The sequence below is a fragment of the Haliotis asinina genome, chromosome 7 (assembly GCF_037392515.1).
Source record: "Haliotis asinina isolate JCU_RB_2024 chromosome 7, JCU_Hal_asi_v2, whole genome shotgun sequence".
NCBI classification, from domain to species: Eukaryota; Metazoa; Mollusca; class Gastropoda; order Lepetellida; family Haliotidae; genus Haliotis; species Haliotis asinina.
The window spans coordinates 18,685,490-18,711,637 of NC_090286.1; the positions used below are offsets into that span (position 1 = coordinate 18,685,490).

Here is a 26,148-nt window from a genome sequence, read left to right on the forward strand (position 1 = left end):
GCTCTGCACGCCACGTCCTGCCGATTTCATTTTGTTGACTGCTGCACATACATCTGCTAGAGAGTCAAAAGTAGAATTGTCTGATCCTTCACACACAAGCAGATGACGCAGTGTCTCTAATGCTGCATTGGCCTCAGCAAATGATGGCTTCAGACGAGGTTCATCATCTTCACTGTCCGAGTCGGGAGCAGGTGCGACAGTGGGCGTGGCAAACTGGTGGCTGACTGACGTCACAATCTCGTGTATCAGTCAAGCTTTTAAACACAATGTGTTTCTTTTGTTAATTAATTAATGACTATCAAACAATGTTGATTCACCGCCAACCAGGTTAAACAATGTTTATTCACCGCCAACGAGGTTAAACAATGTTGATTCACCACCCACAAGGTTGATGTATACCGCTAAGTCGCTGAGTTGACACTGAGCTGACACTGAGTGAGTTCGCTACTCACGTCGTTAATTGGGCTTGGGGTCAGGAAATCAGTTCGCTATAACCATTAATTTGCTACTCACGAGTTCGTTATTCACGTATAATTTTAATGATATTATAAAGGGACCATTGACGGGACTTTTAAATTTGTTCGCTATATCCGTTTGTTCGCTATATCCGTGTTCGCTATATCCATGTTCTACTGTACACCAATAAAGTGAGTCCTTATTTGATGTCTAACAATCGTTCCCTGATTTGGCACTATATGAGAAACAGTGTTATGGTTAATAATTTGCTGTGACAACAGGTATGAGAAATCCCCTCAGAACCAGCAAAGTATAACTAGAACAAGACTAAAATATTCAATATTATGTATTGAGCAGACAAGAGCAAGATACAATGATTCACATTAGAGGTTTCTGGTACAATGCAGCAGAATCAAATGTAAAGTAATGGGTCACAAATATAAAACCAACTCGCCAAAGTCTTGGTTTGAGAGTGAGAAACAGTTGTACTGAATTTTACACAGCGAGCGGTCAGTCTTGGAGTTGGATATAGGACAATGTTGACAGTCAGACAAAGATGCAGACAGATGTAGATTGGCCAAATGATGACACAACTCCTGCGATCCTACTGCGATCTGAGTCTGCACCAGTAGAGGTTGCGATTGGATTCTCTGATGGTAGAATCTCTGATCCTATTAGTAGAGATTGTAATTGGAGTGAAAATAACCCATACAATCACAATCCCTACCTGTAGAAACTCAAATCTGTCAGGGTAGAGATTGCAATTCTACACTTATGCAAGCCAGTGAATATTTAGAAAACCAAAATTTATTTTCATATATTGTAAAATGTAAACATAAAACAATATGTCACACCTTCTTTACATGCTGGTGTTGGTTGTAGGAAAAATCCATTTTTGTAGGTTGTTGTTTGATCTTTTAGTTGCCAGGAAAAACTTAGTGATTTACTATTTTACTATTGTTTACAGTGAGATGTTAAATGCGTGCTGTCTTTAATCCCCCAAACTCCTACATCTCAGTTAAAAGTAGACAGTTTGAATTCATTCAGATGTAATTCAACTAATGATCAGTAATCATTATAAAGACACTGCTTTTCAATGAGGTGGGCAAATGACCAGGCAATAATATTCTTAGGTGGGTAATGTCCAATTGGGCAATTGCCCTACACCCGTCCTCCCATCCTCCCTCAAGGGAGGCAACTCTAAAGTGCTACCTTAAAAGACGTGTTGTTAAAATACTATAACCGAGGATATGAAATGTGACCCATAAGAACTATATGTCAAAACTCAAAATATTGTGACCCAGTAATAACTATCACTTAATCTATAATATTACAAATGACAGAAAACACACTCTTGTAACAAAAGTCACTTACAACTTTTCAGAAGTCACCAGAAGAACGATTTAGATCTGGTAGAGAGCACTTATAGAGTAGTTCTTCGAAGTGAATAATTTCCCAACCTGCATCATGTAGAACTTTGTGCATCAGATGATTGTTACCATAACCAATGACAGTATGTCTCTATTAAGACTGACGTATGTATCGTTTTACCTACAGGTGTGTATGTGGATGGACTGGTATTGTAGGTGCTGGCATGTAATGTTTTGTACATGATGATATAAATGTGCATCTTTTCTTCCAGATCAAGCGCATGATCTCATCTTATGTTGGGGAAAATGCTGAGTTTGAGCGCCAATATTTATCAGGGGAGTTGGAAGTGGAACTTACACCACAGGTACGGTAAACTGGGTACCACCCAAAGATTAGAAACTGCTAGGTAAGACTAATGATGATTCCTAATCCCAGTTTGTCCATCCTCCACACATATACTTTCAACAAGAAGCAACTGATGGGATTGGAGGGTCAGGCTCACTGACTTGGTTGACACAAGTCATCCTGTCCCAATTGCAGACTTGATTATGTATGACTGTCGCCATATAGGACAGTATTCCATACTGGAATATTGCAACCAACCAACCAGCCATGATTGTGTGTACTTTCAACAGCAGACCTGTCAGTGCAGGGCCTATCCGACCTGAGATGGGCTAGATTTCTGACAAATGGTCTAAATTTACAGCTAACCAGCCCAATGGCCTGGTACAAATTTTATGTGTGTGTGTGAGTGAGTGAGTTTAGTTTTACGCCCCACTCAGCAATATTCCAGCTATATGGCGGAGGTCTGTAAATAATCGAGTCCAGACCAGACAATCCAGTGACCAACAACATGAGCATCGATCTGCGCAATGGGGAACCGATGACATGTGTGAACCAAGTCAGCGAGCCTGACCACCCGATCCCTTAAGTTGCCTCTTACGACAAGCACAGTCACCTTTTATGGCAAGCATGGGTTGCTGAAGGCCTATTCTACCCCGGGACCTTCACGGGTCACAAATTTTATGTAACATGTTCCATACATCTGAGTAAATTAACCTTATCTTAAAAACTTTTTTTCAATTTCTGTGAAAATGACTGTTGTGAACAGACTTTAGACAATAAACACATGTGTCACATTCATTAATCTTTGCCGTATCATGCATTGGAGACTTACAGAGTCGCTGATGCGGGTCCTACGCGACCCATATACTGTAAATCATTAAATTTTTACGAGCATGATATTTTTTGCTAAAATTGCTAATGACTTGAGCTCGCAAAAGTATCATTACGCAATTTGCTGGTAGAATGCAATGAATAATCAGCAAACAAATGGTCCTATCTTTGCTTCATTATTCACCAGTTCATATACTTAACAATAGATCTAGACAATACATATATTAAGCAATGACAACAACGCGAAGAATGACTAATTACTAGCATTACTCGTACTCTTGTGTCACATGTGAAACAATGGATACCTGAACAAAAGTCACTCAGTCAGTACGTCTGATAGTCCTGACAGGCGCCAACCACACAACAGATATTTCTTAGAGACTGTTTGAAAGGCCAAGACCACCCAGTGGATAGGTTTCATGACACTTATCTGGAGATCAACAGCTTTGCTGACACTGACTAAACTGGTCCTTCATCAGTGCCAATTTATTAGAGTCATTCCATTTAAATTAATCCCTTTGAATCATTTAAGCTGGCTTATGCAGCAAGTGTTGTTTTTAGGAAAACATCACTGATTGCATACATGCGGAAGTACTCCACTGAATGGTGTTCAAGATTAGCCGCAAACTTTAATATGTGATTGGATTTACTTCATTTAAAACTTTCAGATGCAAGTAAGCTTTGAAACTGTCAAACTAAACTATGTTTTGAGAATTAGGCAAGTCGCAAGAATATTGTGACCTAAAAACATCTGTTGGTCGCCACTCGCAAAAATATCATGACGCAAACATTTCGTGATTTACAGTATTTATATAGGCTTCTAAGGTTTATTCCTCTACCAATGATGCGGGTCCTCCAAGATGCATACTTGTTTGTAGAAGCAACCACATGGTCATTTCAAGAAAGATGGCGAACGAGCTCAGAGAACAGTTCGGAGGTTTGGGGCAATAGTTGACAGATCGAGGACGTTGAAGAACATGATCATGGGCCATCTGTTCGTCCTTCGTTTTGTTGTGTAAGCATGTGCCATCTTGTCATGGCCTTTCTTCAGCAGTGTTTCTGTAAGCACCTTGTCTGTGAAGAAATATAGTTGCATGTATCATTTCTCCCATTTTTGAAGAATGGTGTGACCAAATCAATTACCATATTTTGCCCCAGTTTGAGAGTTCTTGATTGACCAGCTGCTCATCCCAAATAAGGGAGTACCCATCATTGGAAAGTTGGACTGAGAATTGGCCACCCAGAATACTTTCATGCCATATCGATCTGGTTTTGAAGGCAAATATTGAAGGACACTGCATCATCCCCTGAAGGGGATGAGATGCTCGTCAGTTATAAGAAAGCAGCCTGGGACATAATGCTGGGACAGTCTTTTCATGAACTCGTCCCCTGTGTCACGGAAGGGAGCAAATACATCCTTCTGCCTTCTGACACTTCTTGTCGATTTGTCATCAAAGCATAGGTGTGTCATGAGCAGCTGAAAGCGTCTTCTACTTGTTACAGCTCTGACTAAAGTAAATCCATGTACTGAATCCCACAAAGTTCAGTCCTAACAAATCCTTGTTTTCTGGTACCCAAAAACAGAAGAATACCTAACAGGGCTTCACATTCAACAAAATCCAAATGATCCCAGTTTTCCTTCAGGACTCGGGTACGTTCAATATTTGTAAATTTCACAATGTCATCTATCATTTTGTCAGAAAAAAACAATCTATATGTGTTGCGTGGAGTGTGGGCATTTTGACAACCGACAGCTTAATTCACAGAAGCCTTGAAAACATTTCTGGAGAGTGATTTTCCCTTATTGGGGTTTTCATGTGTGCTGCATGCTGTGCCATCCTTTGCTGTCTCCCCTGTAAAAGTTGTGGCAGTCTGGTCATCATTTCCAATCTCTTCAGAAGAATCCTCACTTAGGGTTTCACCGTCTACAGGTGCAGGTGGCTCTTCATCACTCGTCTCATCCTCTTCACTGGCAAGGCATTCTTGTCCCAAGTCTTCAGTTGTATCCACTTAAAGTAACCAAAATAAAAACGTCAAAATAGGTAATGAACCTTCTTCAAATCTCTCCCTGTCCTCTTCCTCCCCTCTTACACACAAACAAATACTTGCTCATCATCAGTCACACACACAATCACACCATCACACACACAAATACACACCATCACACCCCGTTACAAACTCTCATCATACCAACACATACATGCATGTGCACACACAAACGCACACCATTAGACGCATCATCACACACACAGTCACACCAACACATCATCACACACACTATTACAAACACTCATTATCATACCAACAAGCATACACACAAACTCCAAGTTTGACATATTGTGCAAACTGGAGGGAGGACTGAGTAAAAGCCACTGTGGTTAAATGCTTACACTTACCCTCTTTATAGCAGGAGTCACTTTCTGCTATGGCCATGCCTCAAATATGTTTCGTCTCTCCGTCGTTTCTGTAATCAAAGGTGTAAGTTACAGGACACAATGCTCAAAATAAGCTTCCTTATTGTGACAGGGCCTCCAACTCTTGCTTATTACATATCAGTAAAATGAGACAAAGGTAATGAAAAACTGAAGCCAGTTGCGGTGTTAAGACCAACGATAACCTTACATTGCCTAAGGTCATATCATATCATAATTACAAAAAGTACAGCAGTTATGTCTATTTCATTATTGTCTGCATGCATACAGAAAGAGAATGATCAGAACAGACAACATCCCTCCACAGACATGGATGAATATAAAAGGAAGCAAGAGGGTAATAAAAGAAAAAAGGTAAAACAATTGGATTATTACAACTCACCATTACAGATCCTTCTCACCATTGCTGTATGTTTGCTTTCATTCCGTTCTCGCCATTGTTGCACGTTTGCTTTCTCTCCGTTCCCAAAAAGGAAGCAGTGGCAGCTGTGTTGTGGTCAGAAACAAAGACCGAAAATGATTCTGTAAGTTTCAGTGTGTGATCTGGTGAAGGTTAAAGCAATTGGTTCTCAGAAATAACATACGGATGCCAGTTGAGTCCAAGACATGACTAAAAGCGAAAGTAGAGCCAAAAGAAATTCCAAACCAAAAGCAGCTGATTGTTTCCAAGAATTTCAAAAGAACTGTTAGTGTTACTACAGAATGTCTACTAATGTAACTATCATGAGATATTGAATCAGCCACACCCCTCCTCTCCTTAGAACAATGTGTTTCGTTGATGGTCCACATTGCAGGAGAAAAATAACCAGTGTTTTACCCCTTTAGATAGTCAGGTGGAGTTGGGTGAGGAATAATCACCTTAGACACTTTTTAAATTGTATGGGTCCTTCTTGACCCGCATCATCTGTTCCGTTATAATCAAATTAACACCTTAATAACTTAATTACCACTTATCATTGATCAGTGTCGTTTTGCTTACGTGGGCCCAACTAGGTTTTTGATACATATCTGAAATCACATCTTTCATTATGTGTGTCTCTGGGTCATGTACGACCCACATTCAATGGCGAAGGTTAAATTATTCATAGTAACTAAAAATTGAGTTATTTTCTTTGGAATGCCTGGCTTGATTAAATCCATTTTGTGTCTGGTTTCTTTTTTGGCTTAGTTTGTAGTCTGGAGTTATGTTTTTGTTGTTGAACATGACAATGACAATGACAATACTTTATTACCCCGAGATTAACAGCACGATCATTAAAGAGGGATTGTAAAGATGAAACAGAAATTCCAGAAACATGTGGATAGACTTAACATATGGATACAGCATGGTGTATGCAGACTGTAGATGATTAGTTGGACTTGGTTCAGCTGAGCATCCCTTTTGTAATATCTAATCCTCGCATCCTAGGGAAATCCATCAATACTGCAGACCCCACATCCCAAGATACCACTGTTAATAGATGCTTTTCTCACAGTTATATGGAGCATTATACAGATGTATCTGGGGATCTGGCTGTCATATACATGGAATTATGAATGAAATCCTCACTCCAGCCAGTTACAACCTTGTGTACATGTTGGCAACTCTAGATGCCCTATTTCTGGAATTGGTGCCACCTCTTTTCAACACCAGAGCAAGAACTAGGGGCGAGTTACCTCAGTTATCCTTCCAGTCTAAGATCAAGGAATTTAAAGAAGGAAGACCACTTGGGCCATTCTTCTCTTCAGTAAGATTCTTATGTAACAGATAACAGGTTCTCCAGTCAAATTAATTTGCCGTAATAATGAGTTTCAAGGAATAGCAGTTAAAATGCAGGAACATTTGTCTATGAAGGAAGGGAGTGTTGGGAAGTTTTATGAAATAGTTTGGTTGATTGGCAATGTTCAGTGACTAAACTATTGGTTTGTATGGGACTTCAAAAGGTGCATTCGACTAACAAAACATTCATCTGAACTGTTGAAATGGAGATTGCTGGAGATGTTCCACAGCTGTCAGGTCAGCATGGAAAACCCTCATTCAGAGGGATATGGGAAATGGTTTCAGGCCAAGAAAAATGGAAAGCCCAGGCCTAAACTGATTCAACTCATCTCAGCACAGACCTTGACTTTAACTATTCAGAATGATCATGCACAGCAGATGTTCATATTGCCTATGAAGGTGTTTCAGACAAATGTTCAAGGTCCAGTGGGTGGCTGTTTATCACCCTTGCAGAATATCGATAAACTGGAGATACCCAGAATGACTCCCCAAGTTTCAGATTGAGGCCACCTGGAACCTCAGACAGATGATTTCCATAGATCTGCCGTGTGCCGTTCCAATACATCCAGGCTTAGTCTGTCAAAGCTTTAACATGTACCTTGTATACCTTCAATTCTTAACTAATTTCAGATGTTGAAAGTCAGGGCCCACTTGCACAAAACGATCTTAGAGCTACAATTATTGTAAATCCTTAAGATTGTGATCTTAGGCTTCGGTGATTGTAAGCTAAGATCATTGTATGTTACAATCAAAACTTACAATTGGTCGGAACCAATTGTAAGGAGCTAAGATCATTGTAGTCAGTAGCAAAATGGCGTCCAAGTTGGTGTCAAATTCACACAAATAATTAGCTTTACATTTGGTGATTGCTTTCATATTGCATAAAACTGTATGATTCGCCTCGACACTTCAGCGACACGGAGAATGCAACATCGATTTATTACTATTAGCGGTAGTGAACATCATTATCGAGTCGATATCATAGAGTACAATTCTCACCCGATTCAGTGTTGGAAAAAGTATGAACACCATACCTTTTTGATAAACAAGGAAAGGATAGTAACGAAAGGTGCCTGCATGCGATTAGCAGTGGCCATGACCTTCCCAATACCTCAAGGGCAGCTAATTTTAGTTTTTACGCAAGATGGGAGTGGTTTACCTTTGCAGATTATGCTGTTGCGGTAAAATCTGCCATGCCCAAATACAATGCATGTTCTGTTGTGACAGAACAGATATCCACATATTTTCTTTTCGGTTAATGATTTTGTCTTAGTTTATCATTGAAATAATCTACAGTTGGATAATGTACAAAATTATGTTTTTTCTACTTGTAAAAATTGAATCTGACGAGAGATAAGAGTTTTAATCTATGCATTTTAAATACAATACACATATTTTTCAAACGGGAAAAATACACTAGCTGGGGTATGTGAAATTTGCATAAAACATTTTTCTTAAAGCGAAAAAATAATTATCAAGAAACACTCCCACAGTCATGTCACACTTTCATATCTTTACAAATCTAATGCTTGTGGGATATATATGGGATTTTACTCCAAATAACACTGATGTGACACTATGTTCAACTGACAGCCACTGACAAATCATGGTTCATTTAGGTCTTATATCATAAGGAAATTTTATTCATATGTTTTCTTTTAATTTCATGATTATTAGGTCAATAACTCAAGACCCAATCCATTAATGTATTTGTTTGTATTTCAATATTTGCATAAAACATCTTATTATTGTGGTTGCAGTATCACATGTTTAGTTCATAGAAAAATAGAATGTAGAAAAATTAGAGAATAACCCCTGAGGTACGAGTGATTATACATGTTACCTTCTACATTATTGTTTCCTTCTTCAGTGTTATTATTTCCTTCAAACATTTGTGGGTTGGGGTTGTTTGGGGGTATTTTTGTTTGTTTATTTTTTTTTTTTTTGTTTTTGTTTTTTTTATTTTGTTGTCATGAAAAATCTGCAAGGTGCGATTAAAGAAGGAATGTCAGTTGCCTGCAGTAACCAGTTCCATGTTTTATTTGCGCTGCATGCTATGCGCACTTGAAGACAACTGTAGACAGGAGTCGCGAAATTTCTACATCCAACGTTGAAGAGTCCGATCTTAGTTAACATCACGATTTTAAATCCATGCTGTCTTAAGATCGTCTTTGTGCAAGTGAATTAGGGCAATTGTATGGTGATTGTAAAGTTGATTGTGGGGGCCTAAGATTGATTGTAACTAAGATTGCTCTGTGCAAGCGGGCCCAGATCTGTAACAGCAAGTGACAGTTGCTTGTTATGAAGAAAACTTTACATGCTGTATTTATTGAGTTTAAGTCCTTAAAATTGTATGCTATGACTAAAATTGGAAATGGGCACGTCCAGTCAGGTATATGATTTGTTGTGTTCGCATTTGAATGGGCAACATATTAACTGGAAGTGTCATAGCAACATCATGATGATATCATCAGAAGTACTGTTAACTAGAAATAAGATCAGAATCCACTATGATATTAAATACAGCAGCCAGAAATGTTGAATCCAGGTCTTATTGATAAACACTAAGACATGTGAGTTTATGGTTGTCGTCCTAGCCTAATTTGAGGGTACTCTCTGCCCACCAAGTCCATGTGGGATTCTGCAGTCAAGTATTAGAGGGATGCATTTGTAAGAATTTGGGAAGATTATCAACAGTGATAACTCTTGAAATACTACCGGCAACACTTGAAGTAAAGACCCAACCATTCTTCCCCCAGAAATCCCAGATTACCTGTCTTTGATAAATATTATGAGGTTTCCCCACACCATCATAACTCCTGGAGCACCTGGAGCACCAAAAGAAGAAAGAAATCACAAAACCATGGAAATAAAATTTTAAATGATACTTGTTGATTTTGTAAAAACAAATGTTTCTTTGAGACCTCTGAAGGTCTGGGTCAGAATGTATCTTCAGTAACCCATGGTTGTCGTAAGAGGTGACTAACTGGAGAGGGTGATCAGGCTAGCTGATTTGGTTGACACATGTCATCGGTTCGCAGTTGTGCAGATTGGTGCTTATGATATTGATCACTTGAATGTCTGGTGCAAACTTGATTATTTACAGACCACTGCCATGTAACTGGAAGATTTCTGAATGCAGTGTAAACCTAAATCCACTCATTTCTTTGAAAGGAAATTTTAACATTTGTGAATGATTTGAGATGAGTTTTTAGTGTTGAAATTATCATACATATGTCCTTTGTTTAATGATGTTACTATTTATGAGTGTTGAGTAACGTTTTGTAATACTTCAGGGCACTCTTGCTGAGAGGCTTCGTGCTGGTGGTGCTGGTGTTCCAGCTTTCTTCACGCCTACTGGCTATGGCACTCTCATACATGAAGGAGGGGCACCTATCAAATACAATTCAGATGGCTCCATTGACATTGCTAGCAACCCAAGGGAGGTAATATTGTAGTACACATTATTCTTAATAAACAACATTTCCTTGATTCACGTTGCAAACCATATTCATTGACGTTTCTGGAAATATCATTCCAAATCTTTCGTATTTGTTGTTTTATGTTGTTACTTGCTTCTTGATTGTTGTGTACTTGTGCCAAACTTTGCACAACAAGGACACTTTAGTCTGGTCAGCTTGATGCAATGTGAGATCATTTTTAGAACATATGTGCTAGTGACTCACTCATATCAGTGAGTGTAGTGTTTATCACAACTACTGGAAACTCACCCACATCAGTAACACAGTAAATCTGTCTACTTATTGTATTGTTATACATTGTAAGTTCCCCTTTCTTTGTGTGACAGAGTCGAACATTCAATGGCGTCCCATACATCATGGAGGAGGCTATAACAGGGGATTTTGCTTTGGTAAAAGCCTGGAAGGCTGATAAAGCTGGAAATCTCACATTCAGGTTGGTACTGGCACAAGTATAGTCAAGCAAGTCAGTTTATGCTTGTTGTATGTCATCTTTGGGTAGTTGTATGTCTGTGTTTCTTCTACCATTGCTCAGAAAAAGGGGTAATTGAAAGAGAGCATTTCAACAATGCATTCCAACAATGCAAATATTAGTAATGTTATTTAAGAAGTTGCCTTAAAAGTCATGAGAAGAGATCGTTGCTGGTCTTTTCTTTCTTCAAACTGACATCCAGCAAATGATCACCATCAAAACAGTTATGAGTGATTTCGAATTATACATTGTGGTAACTACTAGCACTCTAACTTTGCACAGTATACAGATTTTAGAATCTATACTTCTTAGAAATATACTGACAAAGGTAACTGTGCACAACATTAAATCGCTTAAAATTAAAGATATATTGAAATTTAACCCTAATTAAATGTGCAGCAAAGCACTTTGCATGAAATTTGATGGCACTTGCCATTTGGTCATAATGAACTTTTTGTTTTTTGACACCTGTGTTCAAACACATAGTATTGAAAATTGGACAATGGTTGATTTTTCTTTAGGCTTTGATTGTTGTGGAAAACAACATAAACTATGTGTACATCATACCATGACTTACAGAAGGCCTACACCTCCATACCGTGGGTTTGCTGGAGACTAGAATAGCCCAAAATGAAGTGACCAGACATTTTGGTGTCTGTCAAACACAGTCTCATTTCTATGGAGATGTTTTCAGCATAATGAGAACACAAGAGATTTGTCTTGGACCTCGTGATTTCACGTCAGGAAGACAATCACATTTGGCTGACCCAACCAGCTAAAGAATCCTTTCCAGATTGCCAGTTTGACTGCTTGGAGCATTCAGCCTTTTACAGCTGAATTGGGACAAGTGTGGATTCAGATATGAAACAACATTCCCCAAGCTTTCTCCAATGGTTTAGTGTTGTCTGTGTGTTGTCCTTGTTAAGCGTGGATCACTGCCAGTTGTGGACACCCCAATACTATGTTTATGAACTGACCTTTGACTCCACATCTCTTTAAGGATGTGTCGTGATGAATAGTGTCAAATCACCACAAATCAGGTTATTATCTTTTGGCGTTAGAAAATGACATAATATCAAATATGACCAATTGCTTTATTCCAGTAGTATAAGTCACAAGTTTATTAGTTTACCTGTGGAGGAAAGGTCCTTACAAGCCTATGCCTGTCCCTAGAAGATGCTAAATGTTTTGATTGATTGCTTGTTTTTATTTTCCCAACTGTGTAGCTCGAGTTTGTTAATCATTGGATAGTCTGCTTCAGACTTGACTGTATGTTTAAGGGGCTGCTGGTAACCTTTTTTTTTGCATTGGCCCATCTTGCTGAAGATCTGGGTTCCCTCATAGGCACCTTGTGTTAAGCACATTTCTGGTGTCCCCCCACTATCATAGTGTTTTTTATGGCTATAACCATCATAAAACTAAACTCACTCTCTTGCAATTGCTCATGTTTAGTATTTGTGTAAAGTATTAGAGCTGAAAGTTACAGTGACCATCGCTAATGGTAATGCTGCAGGAAGACAGCACGGAACTTCAACCCACCAATGTGTAAAGCTGCAAAAATCACCATAGCCGAGGTGGAAGAGATTGTGGATGTTGGAGAAATCCCAGCAGAAGATGTCCATGTGCCCCACATTTATGTACAGCGTGTCATCCGTGGACCAAAGTATGAGAAGAGGATTGAGGTGGGTAACACATACTTTGTAGCACTTCTCTGTAGGGTAAGCCACACGAGATTGATGTACTTTTATTATCCCCCCAGCATGTAATGCGTGGGGATATATAGTTGTCTGTCCCTCAGTCATCATTTTGTTTCCAAACCATAGCTCAAAAAACATTCAATATTTTAAGACCAAAATTGATAGATGTAATAATCTTAACCTATGCTTGTGCCTTTTGCTATTTACAAATTTTTGGCATTTTTATTTGTTTTGTTTTTCCGTGGAACATTTTGGCGTTAGTCTAATGGTGGGGTTGGCTTTGTTTCCAGAGCACAACTCAAAAACCGTTCAATATTGTTCTGCAAAACTTGGTAGATATATCAATCAGAACCTTAAGTGGTGCCTTTTGCTATGTACAGGTTTTTGTGATTTATTAGTTTCTCGGTTTCCATGGAAACATTTCATACTTAGTCTCAAAATGGAGGGATGGGCTTCGTTTCTCAAAAACTCAAAAACTTCTTAATATATGTCAGTAAAACTTGGTAGATATGTGTTGCAGACCCCAAAGTGGTGCCTTTTACTATTTACACATTTTTGTGATTTATTATTTTCCCAGTTGCCACAGAAAAGATTCTGACTTAATCTCAAAATGGAGGGATGGGCTTCGAAAACTTGAAAACTTTCAGCAAAACTTGGCAGACATGTGATGCAGACCACAAAGTGGTGCCTTTTGCTATTTGCAAAGTTTTGGCATTTCTTTGTTTCCATGGAAACAATTCGGACCTAGTCTCAAAACGGAAGTATGGGCTTCGTTGTCGGAGCACAACTTGAAAACCATTTGATATCTTTCAACAGATCTTGGCAGATATATGAGACAGATCTTCAAGTGGTGCCTTTTGCTGTTTACAGTTATAAGGCATTTATATTTTTCATGATTTCCTTGGAAACAATTCAAACTTAGTCTAAAAAATATCAAGTAACCTTCAGATGATTTGTCCTTTCAAATGTGTTCGGGAAGGGGGGGATATGTCATTTTCTGATGGCTCTTGTTATTTTACCTTTTTTCATAAAGTTCAAAAACTATCTTAAATTTCATTGACCATTTGTGAATCTACTTTTTTAGTGATCTTGTTTGTTCTATGATCCCTTGTTGATGGCACAAACACTGGTATGACAATAAATGGACTAGACCATTATCAAGAATGACTAAAATGGTGTTTACTAGTTGTGTTCTGATTAATTGATGTGAGTTCAGAATGAACTAGTTTAAACTGAAAATTTCCATCGCATTGCCAGTGTTCCAGTACAGTGTAAGGTTCTACTTTCTCTGATGCAGTCAGCAGCTTCATTGGCTTATGCTAACTCGGAAGTCCTAAACAGTTTTCTTCATGTGGTACTGGAGTGTAGTAGCTAAATGCTGTCGATTTGCATACTCTATGCAATATATACTAATTTTCACAAAAATTCGACTGGACATATATTTTTGTAAGCTAACACCCATTATTAACCTAAACATAATTTACTACAAATCAGATTGGTTAATGGCCAAAGCATATGAAACCATGTTGACAGATTTGCCAGGGTGCACGAACTGTACAGCCTTTCATATCTGTCACGTGACACACAACACTGCTTGTACAAATGACCTAGATCTTGGGTGGAATGAGGCTGTTTAAAAAAAATGATTGCTTCAAAATTTTGGAGTTGGCATATTTATGTAACTCAAACTCTTAGATTGAAAATACAATATAATGATTATTGTTGTTTTTAGTTATTCTCTATTGAATGTTGGTTTTAAAAGATAGTCTAAATAAAGAGATGTTAAGGTTGATAAATGTGTTCTGCACATCAGGAATTGTAGAAATGCATGGGGCTTACAGTCAAGTACACCCCTTTAGAACACTGTGTGTAACAAATGATATTTTCACATACCTTTAACTCTCATATTTCTTTTCATATACTATTTTTTCCATACTGGCCTTAACATTCTAAACATTGTAGATCTTTGTTAAAGCCATTTATGATGTAGCATTTTGTTTCATTGTCAGTAGATATAGATATGGCAGAAAGTATCTCGGTCACACATTGATAGGGTATGTACACAGATTATAGGTTCACAATGTACTCCAGTACATTGAGCATACTGAATATTATTATGCCAGGATAATACATCACCTGACTGGCTGGCTTTCCACCACACAGCTTACCATTACTTGTGTATGTTGTTAGAAATCTTTGAGTAAAACACTTGCTTATCTCCCCCTTGTACTCAGCAAGGCATCACATCTGAAGCCTGGTTCACATGCCACCTCATGACTTCATCTGCTTGCACACAGGTTTTGAATCCTTTTGGGTTCAATTTAATTCTGTGCAAACAATTCACTGTGTTTAGATGTAATTCTTGGTGGTCTTGTCATAATAAACACAGATTTTGATGCAACACATAACAAAATATGGAATGTCATGAAAGACAAAAACATCATCACACAGGTAGCTAATCAGTTACATCACTGTGTGATGTTTCAGGTGACCAGATATGTAGGTTATCTTACATTGTTGGAATGATTTGGATGCATTGAATATAACTGATATCCTTGACACATTAATAACAAAGCAATGTCAGACAATTATTAGTGGTATGTGTGGTATATCTGATTGTTATACCCTGTACAGTACATGTATTGAATGTACTATTGCAGTATCACAATGACTCAGCATTTTCCACTGTAATTCAAAAACATGGAAACACTGAGGTATATGTGTGTAATGTGCATTCATATATTAAGACGAGTCTGGCGGGAGTAAAGTGCTTGGTGTTGTTATCAGCCAAGTGGTCTGTAACACTGATTACTATGTGTAGTATCCAGGTATGTATCTTGTCTCTGATAACACAACTGGCACAGCTTTATTTATTATCAAGCAATCATGGGTAAATTTGTTCAAGACAATGGACACAAAGTAATTTCATCATAAATCAATTAGCCACATTGAGAGAGTATTATGACCACTTTTTGTGACAGGAATGTTTCAGAATCTTGTTTTTATTTATGAAACAACACCTTCAATACATTCACAAGGATGTATTTTTACTTTAATCTGGCATAATTTCTAATTTGGACTTTTGACACTTACATATGTAAGTTATTTGGAAAATATGCAGAATGTCTCCACTGATTACTGACATTTTTCACAGCAGTACATGACAGCAAACTTTTACAATGTATTGTATAAAGAGTCATATTTACAAAGTATTACAAGCGAGACATGATCAACTTAGACTGAAATGAGGGTGCTCTAGGGTGCTTTATGTTTCAAAGCAGCTTTGTTGATGCTAATATTGAAAGCAGGGATTTCTTCTTGGCCAGTGATACCTGTAACACAGTGTCAGGCAGCTGGGAGACCACCTCGTACTTCTAGCTATTACTGTATTGCAGAGGTTGCGGTTGACAAAGGAAAAAACTGGTGATGAATCTCATGATGCTGGTGCTCTGATGAGGGAGAGAATAATAAAGAGAGCTGCTGTGGAGTTCCTTGATGGCATGTATGGTATCCTTCCTAATGATATTAAGACGGCTTGAAGCATATTGTCAGATGCATGGTACGTGTAAATGTGGAAATGTTACTTAACCTGTGTCAGTGAACCTTGGTATTGGAATGCCCATGTTGGCCAGCAACTTCATCCGTCCAGGCATCAATGTGAACCTGCAGAGTGAGAACGGCATCCTGGGACTGGTAGGTTATTATTTATAAATATTATTATTGCATGTGTTATTATTAAAAATGTTGGTATTTATATAGCACTGTAGTCCATGCCTGGTGCATGCAGAAAAGCCCTTTGTTTGTTCCCTCGATCGTTGGATATCAATTTCAACAGCACATCATAATTTTCAATGTCAACTCCCTTGTCAACATCTTGTGCAGGCAATAGGCGCATCAAGTTAATGCGACTTTCCCATCCTTTCAAGATACCCTTTCACAGCTGGGTGGACAGGGACACATGGCCACAGTATTTTGACCAAGATTCTCTGCACATTGCTGTACCTGCAACTAGATCTTTGTATATATATATATATGAGGCCATCATCTCATTATTTACAAATGGATTATTGCATTCTTTTAAGTACACAGGGCTGTGTAAGGTACACTAGGGGTTGCGTATTGAAAGAGTCTGCACTCCTAGGTTTTTACACCCAGACACAGGTGGACCTGGCAACACTAGCCTGGTGCCTTGGACATCTTGCCCACCATGCCTCCCAAGTTGCAGCTGGAGGCCCTCTTAAAAGTCCCATATTAAAATATACTCAACTGTAAAAATTTGAATACTTATGGCTTAGAATGTATATCTTTCGTTTGCCAAACATACATTTAGATGTTTTTCATAGGGATTATACATTGCTTTTACAATCCCTTTAGGAATTTAGAAATAGTACACCATATGTAACTACCCTAAACTAGTCAAACTATTAAAAAACAGTTCAAATTGGTGTATGTATGATGCTCATATTAAGTGTTGAGAGGCATCCATACTTTCATGCACTGTTTCCAAATGTATTGTTATGTCATGCACATATATTCAGATGTGGTTAAGAATTAAGAAATACAGTACATGGTGTACTCGCACAGGGCTAACTGACGCACTGTTCTTTTGACGTGTCAGCCCCCTACGTTAAGACAAACGTTACTAGAAAAACAAATGATGAACAGTTTGGGGAAGGTTTATGTTCGGGTTAAATATCTTCTCCAGATCATTTTAATTACATCTGTGATTATCTTAAATCATACAAGGCAAAACGACCGTCTCATTTCTACTACCAACGAAAGTTTAGATCAGTACATTCAGCTGAAGCAGACTAGTCATGTGACATTCCACGATTGCATTGTGGGAATGTAAACATTGCAAACATTACCATGTCTCTCTAAAGTTTTGAGTAGAACTACGGGCATTTTATCCTTCGGAAAACATAAACATAATGTTTCCACCGGCGATGTTAGCTGTTTGATGCAACTGCAAACCAAGAAACGGGATGTGACGAAGCAGTTTACTGTTGGATGCTGTATGAGGCAATGGCAACTGACATCCATCGTGCCGTCGGTTACATTGTGACGTAATGCAAAAAAAAGTTCGATTACAAGGGGGCAGACTTGAATGGCGCAGCGACAACAACACATTGTGACGTAATGCAAAAAGTGCACATTATCGTCTGAAAAAGTATTGTCGGTGCCTTTGATCTTTCACCGAAGCATCTTAGAATAATTCTTATACAGATGTACTGAAATAATCAAACACTGATCTGTAAATGTTGTTGTTGATAATGTTGTATTTTGGACATAAGCTCCATACTGATTCATAACAGACATTGTTCACTTAGCTCTGTGACCTACACATATGCATCCATTTGTTGGCTCAGGCAAGCAAATGCCATGAATATGAAAAGCACTTTCATTAACCCCATGGATGTAACTCATGGCTGTTGATTGGTGTGTTTATGTCAAGATGCATAAATAGAGAATACTACACAAGGTCTTATTACATATGAATTATACGTAACGACTGTCCTTCCTATGGTATCTGACTGAGCGATAGAGAGGTCCAGTACCAAGGGAAAGGCAATGGAAACATTGCGTTTGTTTTTCAACAGATGTAATGCTTCAGTTCAACTGACAATTAAAGAGCGATACGGACACATTCGCAATGTTTGCCTTCCCACAATGCACATAGGTTGTAGAATGAATTGTTTTGTTTTGAATGGAAATGTAGTTCCATCGCAGCATGATGTAATTGAGAGGTCATTGGTTATCAAATTAAATTGTTAGAATCTCAGGTCAAATCGTTAGGACACAGGTCAACCCAATACGACACTTGTGTGACATACGAGATTAGTATGCACCTACCTATTGGTACGTAGGTAATAAATATAGCTGTGACAATATATTATAGTATCGATAATCGTGATATTTTATCAGACGATAAATATATCGATACTTGTTTTCGTATTGTGATACATATCATAGACCTTAAAATTGTTAATTTTCACCTCAAATTGACCTTTATGTAAAAATTTACACAGTAATTTGATATGCTTACACTTATTTAAAGAAAATAGCTAAAGATAGTATATCATGATGTGGATTGAATCTTATCATATCATTCCAAGATATCACAATACATATCATATCGTGACTTTTCTGTATTGTCATACCTCTAGTAATAAATGATGTTATCTTACTTTAATGTTGAATACTTAAATTTCATTGGTTAATGACACTCTAACAAGTGACCCCTGAAGGTCCCAGGGTAGAATAGGCCTTCAGCAACCCATGCTTGCCACAAAAGGCGACTATGCTTGTCGTACGAGGTGACTTACGGGATCGGGTGGTCAGGCTCGCTGACTTGGTTAACACATGTCATCGGTTCCCAATTGCGCAGATTGATGCTCATGTTGTTGATCACTGGATTGTCTGGTCCAGACTCGATTATTTATAGCTGGAATATTGCTGAGTGCGGCGTAAAACTAAACTCACTCACTTTAACAAGTTACTGTGTTCCTCTCCCAGGATATTACCCTCTGCTGTTGAGATACCTATTTCACCTATAAGGAAATTCTGTGTGTCCATGCAACATACCTTATGGAAACCCTCCCCTCTAAGTGTTCACACACCTTGAAGTGTGAAATCATATTTAATGTTCATACCTCCAAAGCCACATGATGGGGATTCAATCCTAAACTCTCTCCATATTTTATGAACTTGTCATTCTAGTGGATTACAAATGTTACAAATTGGAGAGGTTTGCGGAGGATATTTTATTTTTATCAGCAAGCCTTAACTTTGATTCTGATTAGGATTAGAACAGTTGTGACCAGGGTCTGGAAGGATAACAGTACAGTCTGCCAGTTTCTTTTGCAGAGAGCTTAGTGATGTCATTGTAAGCGATAATGATTGTGGTACAGTTTTATTGTAAATCATCCAAGGTATATCTGCTGCTGTTTATATTTTTGATGTATGATTTTCAAATAAAGTGTGGTATAACTGTGAATCCTCACTCTTCTAAAGGGTCCATTTCCACGTCCTGGTGAGGAGGACGCAGACCTCATCAATGCAGGCAAGGAAACAGTAACTAGCATTGAGGGAAGCTCATATTTCTCCAGTGACGAGTCTTTTGCCATGATCAGAGGGTAGGTGCAATATCATACTTTTTCCATACATGTGCAGTTCTGTTACAATCAACTCCATTGTGTCATCTGTTCTTAACCCCCTGGATGCAGAGTTTTTTTCCAGACGAACATTTTCATAAGGTTTGAAAAGTGAACGTTGTGCAAGAATTGCGTTTACGTGTTCCTGAATCTGTACAGCACTATGTTACGATTTTTTTTATTTGGCATCTTTACAGAATGAGTGAGCAAAGTAACTACAGCCAGATGTCTGAACAACACAAGTGTATATATTTACATGCTATCTCATAATATTATACGCTCAACATTAAAAATGATGCATAATAAATGTCAAATATCAACAGAGAGGTCAACCATGCATAAATGAAAGGGGGCATAACTCCGCTATGCTTAACTTTAGGTCACATAGAATCTGTTGTGGATATGGACGCTATATTTTCGTTAGGTTTTTGTTCTTGGTGAACCAAACTATTCCAATACAAAGTTCCCAATGTCAGTGGATACCTTTGGGTAGTTTCACAATTTATAAGAAAAGATACTGATGTACTACACAAGAAAGCAGGTAATAGCGATTTTGATGGCCCTATTTGATACATAAGTTCTTAGATTCCCATATTCTTCTGTTTGTGTTTATGTATTTTGAGTTTTTTTGCATCAGTATTAATGGAGCAGCACCCACACCTTCAAATGTATTGAAATTACTCAGTTTCCATTGATAGAATAGAAGATCCTGGCTTCTGTGTCAGAATTTAACACTCTGTAGACAAAACATAAAATTAATGATTTTACCTTTGACATAATGTCATGAATATATCAACATTCAGATGGTTTTACTGCAGATCTTATTGTGAACAACACATGCACCTGTTTGGCATCAATTTTATGTGAATGAAAAATAATTTCTCACAAAACTTGAATATATAATATTTCTTTGTTTATGATTATGTAACTATTTCTCTTCATAAGTATGCAATGAAAGATGCAAAAAGATTGCTTATTGAACTACACATAGTAGAACATTGATGTCCAGATTAAGACGACCTGGTTTATATATTTTTTTAACAATTTTCATATAAATATTGTTTGAGTTAGATATCCTGCCATCACAATATGAATTTGAGTTGATTATATTATCAAAAACAATGATAATGAATCATAGAACATTTCTGACAAACTCACACCTTGTCAATCAATATTCATTATTGTTTTGTCTATAAAATGACACAAACAAATTCAGTGAACAAGACAATACCAATAAATATGTGTACATTTCATAAAATGTATAAATCATTTTCATAAAAGTTATCAGTTTTACTTATAAGGTTGAATTAAATCACTGTTCATTAACCTGTTCATATGAAACTGCAATGTTAGTCCCAACATATTAAATATTGCACATCACAGGAACTGTTGCTACACCCTTGCCACAAATCTTGCAGTGTCAAATGAAAATGATGATGGTTTGTTAAACAACTTTTATATTTTGTTGCCAAAAATTATAGCAAAATTTGACAGAGTTGGTGTATTTTTCCTCTTTACTTTAGTGTTAATTTTGAGTCATTTACGATTATTTGTTTTGTGTTAAGAATGCAATTCATTGGGGAGATTTGACTCAAATGGACTTTACTGAAATTAGTTCCATAAACAAATATCTGAACAATGCGCAAAATATACATCATAATACTGAAAGTGTAATTGGAATGATAGGGCCATTGTGTTTACTCTTGTTCAATCGACCTTCGTCTCAAAGATGTGCAACAATGTTGACAAGTAACGTCACTACCAAAGACTGATTTCTTACAAAGTGCAGCTTTGATGACAAGGGTACATAGGATTTTGCATGCACTCGTCACTTGATTCAGGAATCATTTGTACACAAATTTCAGATGTAAGTAATCAGAATGACTTTGACTCTCTGTGTATTGTTAAATATGTATATTCTTAACATTGTGAATAAGAGAAGAAGCCAGAAATGCTGATAATGACCATTGTCATTCGGCGTGATTTTGCGTCAGTCATGGCATCACGCTGCATGGAAACTTTGACAATTTCTTATGAATTATCAATATCATTGTATCGTGTCTATTTATTATTTGCTGTTTCCTGCTACGATACTCTTCTCTCTATTCTAAATGTATTGAGCCATTGTAAACACTGATTAGATGGCTGGATGTAGGAAAGTTTCAGAAATGCTCCATAGTGTGAAATCGGGATATTTTTTTGTGTACATTTCAAACAAGTACAGTCTTTTGTGCACAGCTTTCGTTTTCACACCCAGTATCTTTCATTTTGTTTTGTCTAGACAGTTAGTGTTAGTGACAAAGACTATTGGCAGTCTCATTCTAAAATGTAAGGGGAATTCAGCGATGCATATGTGGTAACTGACTATGAAAAATAGATGATGTAATTGGCATCTCAGTACCAACCTACACAAAACGTGATGTTGTAAACACTATCCAATATGGTGGAAAGCACACTTTGGCATTCATGTACTCGTATTTTCAAAAAACATCACAAGAGATTAAGGCTTAATCTGCAGCATTTCAGAATTATGAAAACTGTGAAGTATATTTGTGTGCATTATGTATTTAGATTTTATTGGACATCAAAATGAGGGGTAAAGATGAAGGAAATATATGTCTCTGTGGCACCAAGGGGGTTAAAGAAGAAGACTGACAGTCATGTTGCTGATCACAATATGTCAAACACATTCTCAGTTCAAGTGAGTTCTTGACTACGAATCCTCAAATGTGTTTCTAGAATGATAAATTACAGGCTGAAGCAACAGAATGATGTGTCTTGTATTATGTAGCTATTTTCTCATGTTACAGGGGCCATGTAAGCCTGACCATCCTGGGAGCAATGCAGGTGTCCAGATACGGAGATCTAGCAAATTGGATGATTCCGGTGAGTTCCACAGTAATGCTAGTCAGCCCAGCTGCAGTGTTGGATTACATTTGTTTGTAACTGGCATTGTTTGTTGCAGGGTAAGATGGTGAAGGGGATGGGTGGTGCCATGGACCTTGTGTCAAGCCCCCAAACAAAGGTCATTGTGACAATGGAGCATGCTGCAAAGGTAATGTGTACTAATCAACCAAACAATGAAGGTGTACATTTATTTATATTTTTTCCAAACATTCTTGTCTGTGTGAAAGGACCAGGATCTGCCTTCAGTTATCATGTTATCTGGTAGACAACTGTAGTAATATGCCAGCATGACACACATTACTTCAAGTAAGTCGATTCTTCATAGAAGCCACACATTACATATTTTTTGATTATTTGACTTGACCTAATTATAATGTTTTTAAACCATACTGACACCTGTCACAGATATACAGACCATATTCCATGTCTTTGCTTAGTTAACATTGAAATAGTGTTTATTGGCTATCTTGTGCCTCTGATGTATGCATATGGTTTACACTGTGTACGACAGTCAGTTGTTTGTATTCTAGGGTGGGAAACACAAGATCCTGTCTGAGTGTACCCTTCCATTGACTGGCAAGCAGTGTGTAGATATGATCATCACAGAGAAGGTATTGCTGTTTCCGCTGTCATGCTGGTTAATGAAGAATCTTCAAATCCTGTCTCAGTATATGTTTCGTATGCCATATTTTGTGCCATATTATTCCTTCATATGCTCGTATTCTCTGCACTTCTCTAAACTTCCTCTGCAACAATGTTATGTTTCATTGCAACAATGTCTGAAAATTGCTCTAGAAATTCAGGTCCCAACATACAAGTGTTTTTTATGTGATAATGACCTATGTAATTCTAACATATTTGAAATCTTAAGCTTTGTGAAGGTGAAATTTTGTAATATGATCCCAGCCATTTGCAGCTCTTAAGAATCAATGCCCCAATCTCTGTCTCTTCAGGGAGTGTTCACAGTGAGCCCTGAGCAAGGACTGACACTGACTGAGATTGCTGATGGTGTGACTGTTGAGGACATTGTGGAGACAACAGGGGCTGAATTCCAGGTGAGTACATGTAACCAGTGGTTAACCTGTTAGTAGACATGTAGTAAACATTTTGAGATGCACAATGTAGATATGTCAGCATACAGGTGATGATGTTAGTAAAGACTGACTGATAAACGTAAGATGATGTTTTACATTTCCTGGTTCAGGTGTGCCCTAACCTCCAGCCCATGGCCCAGGTCCAGGTGTAGGGATGCTGTGTACGCTGTATGCCAGGAGTCAGTCAGTGCAGGTGTCATGGTGAACGTGCAGATGAATGGTGTGAGCAGCAGGAGATACTGTGCACAACATGCAGCTATTATTTACAGTGTGATACTAGACGTCTCGGGGATTGTTCATGTATACAAACTTAAAGGAATGATACAATATTGATACTGTCACCTGTCCCAGTACATGTTTGAAGGTGTTGGTGATATATCTGTGTGAGAAATGAAATGCTTGCCCTTATGCACACACAGAGATGAATTAGGAAGAAAATCAGGAGAGACTGTTAACAGGTTGCACATCTCTGTTAGTTGTTGTCACCTCCTTCTCTTATCCTTTTAATTGTGTATGTAATTATGACCCAGTCCAGAGATTATTCACGGCATTATGTCATATACAGAATGAGTTACATAGACAATTCTGCATCAAATGTTATACTGCATGTAAAATGGAGCACCAAATCTTTCTAACAGCCTGTGTTATCAGGCTTGAATCAGTCAAAACTTCAGTAGTGTATGCCTGGATTGTGTAGGATGTCCAAGCTTTTCCAAAATGTAAGTATAGGTGCCCCAGGTGTTTGAGGTGCTCCACTGTGCAGTGTTGCATCACTACGACATGATTGAAGCCTATGGTTGTTGGCTTGAGCATCAGGTGTCCACAGTAATTTGTCTGGACCAGCCTTCACACTGAACCCACAAGTTCAGATCTTGTGGTAGCTGAAATTCAAACATGACTTTGTGCAGCTCACTTTCTCCACTCTTGTATTGTGTAGCATATCCTACTACTGCTTGTAGTCTTATACATTACTTTAGTGTTGGATCATTGACAGCATAGAGTGTATTTAGAGGTGCATTTTCATGTGTCTTCATTAAGCAGAACAAAATCAAATCCCTTTGTTAGATACATTCCTATCTTGTACAGGATCTAACACACAACTTTGTTCAAGATACAGGCTGTTAGTGATGGTTCAGTGTGTATGGTTTAGTGAGGTTGGAGGGTTGGGCAATGGTGTGTCATTTAAGCTTGTCAATGACTTTTTAGGTTCACTTTTAGTAAAAGCATTTCCTTTTAGATGTACTTACATTTCTATTTTACACACTGGATCATTTTAATTTGTAACTTTTTAATAGGGACTTCTCACCATAGAGTGTAATATGTCCATATCGTTTAAGGAAGAATGTTTTTATGCAATTGGGAAGACTGAAGTTATACAGAACACATATTTTCACCAGTGCAGCTGGACAGTCAAACTTAGCTTTTTGAGTCTCTAACACTTGGATGAAGAATAGAAAGTTTGTGATGAGATGTAAATAATGAAATAAACATTTTATCAGCATAATGCCTGTTTTTATTTTTAATTATGGGTAAGAATCAACAATGTACTATTGACTGGAAATAATATTGTATAAATTATCTTATATAGGTTGGTGAATAACCTGTTTCTCCCTTGTAAGTGTTGGAAAACCATAGGGGTGGTTTTCCGATGTGGCACTTGCATCTGCTGCACATCACTGTTTACAAGTGTCACTCAGGGAAGTTTTGTGAGGTCATGTGCCACACAGGGACAGCTCACCTTTTCAGTTAATCACATGTAATGAGGCGTTGTCCATCCATACTGAAAAGGAATTTGTTAAGGTAATTTGAGAAGGAACTAAATTCATTTACATGGGAGCTACTGTTGTGTCCATCCATACCTAGAAAGGTGTGTAGGCTTGTGCACATGGAGTACATGACGATGAGATTGTTTCAGCGCATAGCTGCACATGCCTGGTTCATAAGACCCTCACATGCATCACCCATCACACTACACTTAATTGTGGGATGTATAATTGTATATAACATCAGTTATCTTGTCATCAGTCAAACATACATCACAGAAGATAGAGGAAAGGTTGTGGATAGCAGACAAGGGGACAGGATATATTGATGCAAGGATTTAAGTACAAGAAGAAGACTGTGGAGATGCAAACAACTTGGCTGCCGTGC

At 37.9% G+C, this 26,148-nt stretch overlaps 1 protein-coding gene across 1 annotated transcript in view; it reads left to right on the top strand.

Moving 5' to 3' along the window:
* The window catches only part of LOC137291852 (succinyl-CoA:3-ketoacid coenzyme A transferase 1, mitochondrial-like), a 38,153-nt gene extending 12,655 nt beyond the window's left edge, over positions 1-25,498 (top strand). Inside the window, exons 4-15 of the mRNA XM_067823398.1 lie at positions 2,099-2,191; positions 10,491-10,640; positions 11,003-11,109; positions 12,659-12,827; positions 16,238-16,349; positions 16,441-16,535; positions 19,857-19,978; positions 22,807-22,882; positions 22,962-23,051; positions 23,434-23,514; positions 23,857-23,958; positions 24,108-25,498. Of these exons, the coding sequence (XP_067679499.1) occupies positions 2,099-2,191; positions 10,491-10,640; positions 11,003-11,109; positions 12,659-12,827; positions 16,238-16,349; positions 16,441-16,535; positions 19,857-19,978; positions 22,807-22,882; positions 22,962-23,051; positions 23,434-23,514; positions 23,857-23,958; positions 24,108-24,149 (1,239 nt within the window). The 3' untranslated portion in view covers positions 24,150-25,498. The remainder of the gene's footprint in view (positions 1-2,098; positions 2,192-10,490; positions 10,641-11,002; positions 11,110-12,658; positions 12,828-16,237; positions 16,350-16,440; positions 16,536-19,856; positions 19,979-22,806; positions 22,883-22,961; positions 23,052-23,433; positions 23,515-23,856; positions 23,959-24,107) is intronic.
* The last annotated feature ends 650 nt before the right edge of the window (positions 25,499-26,148 follow it).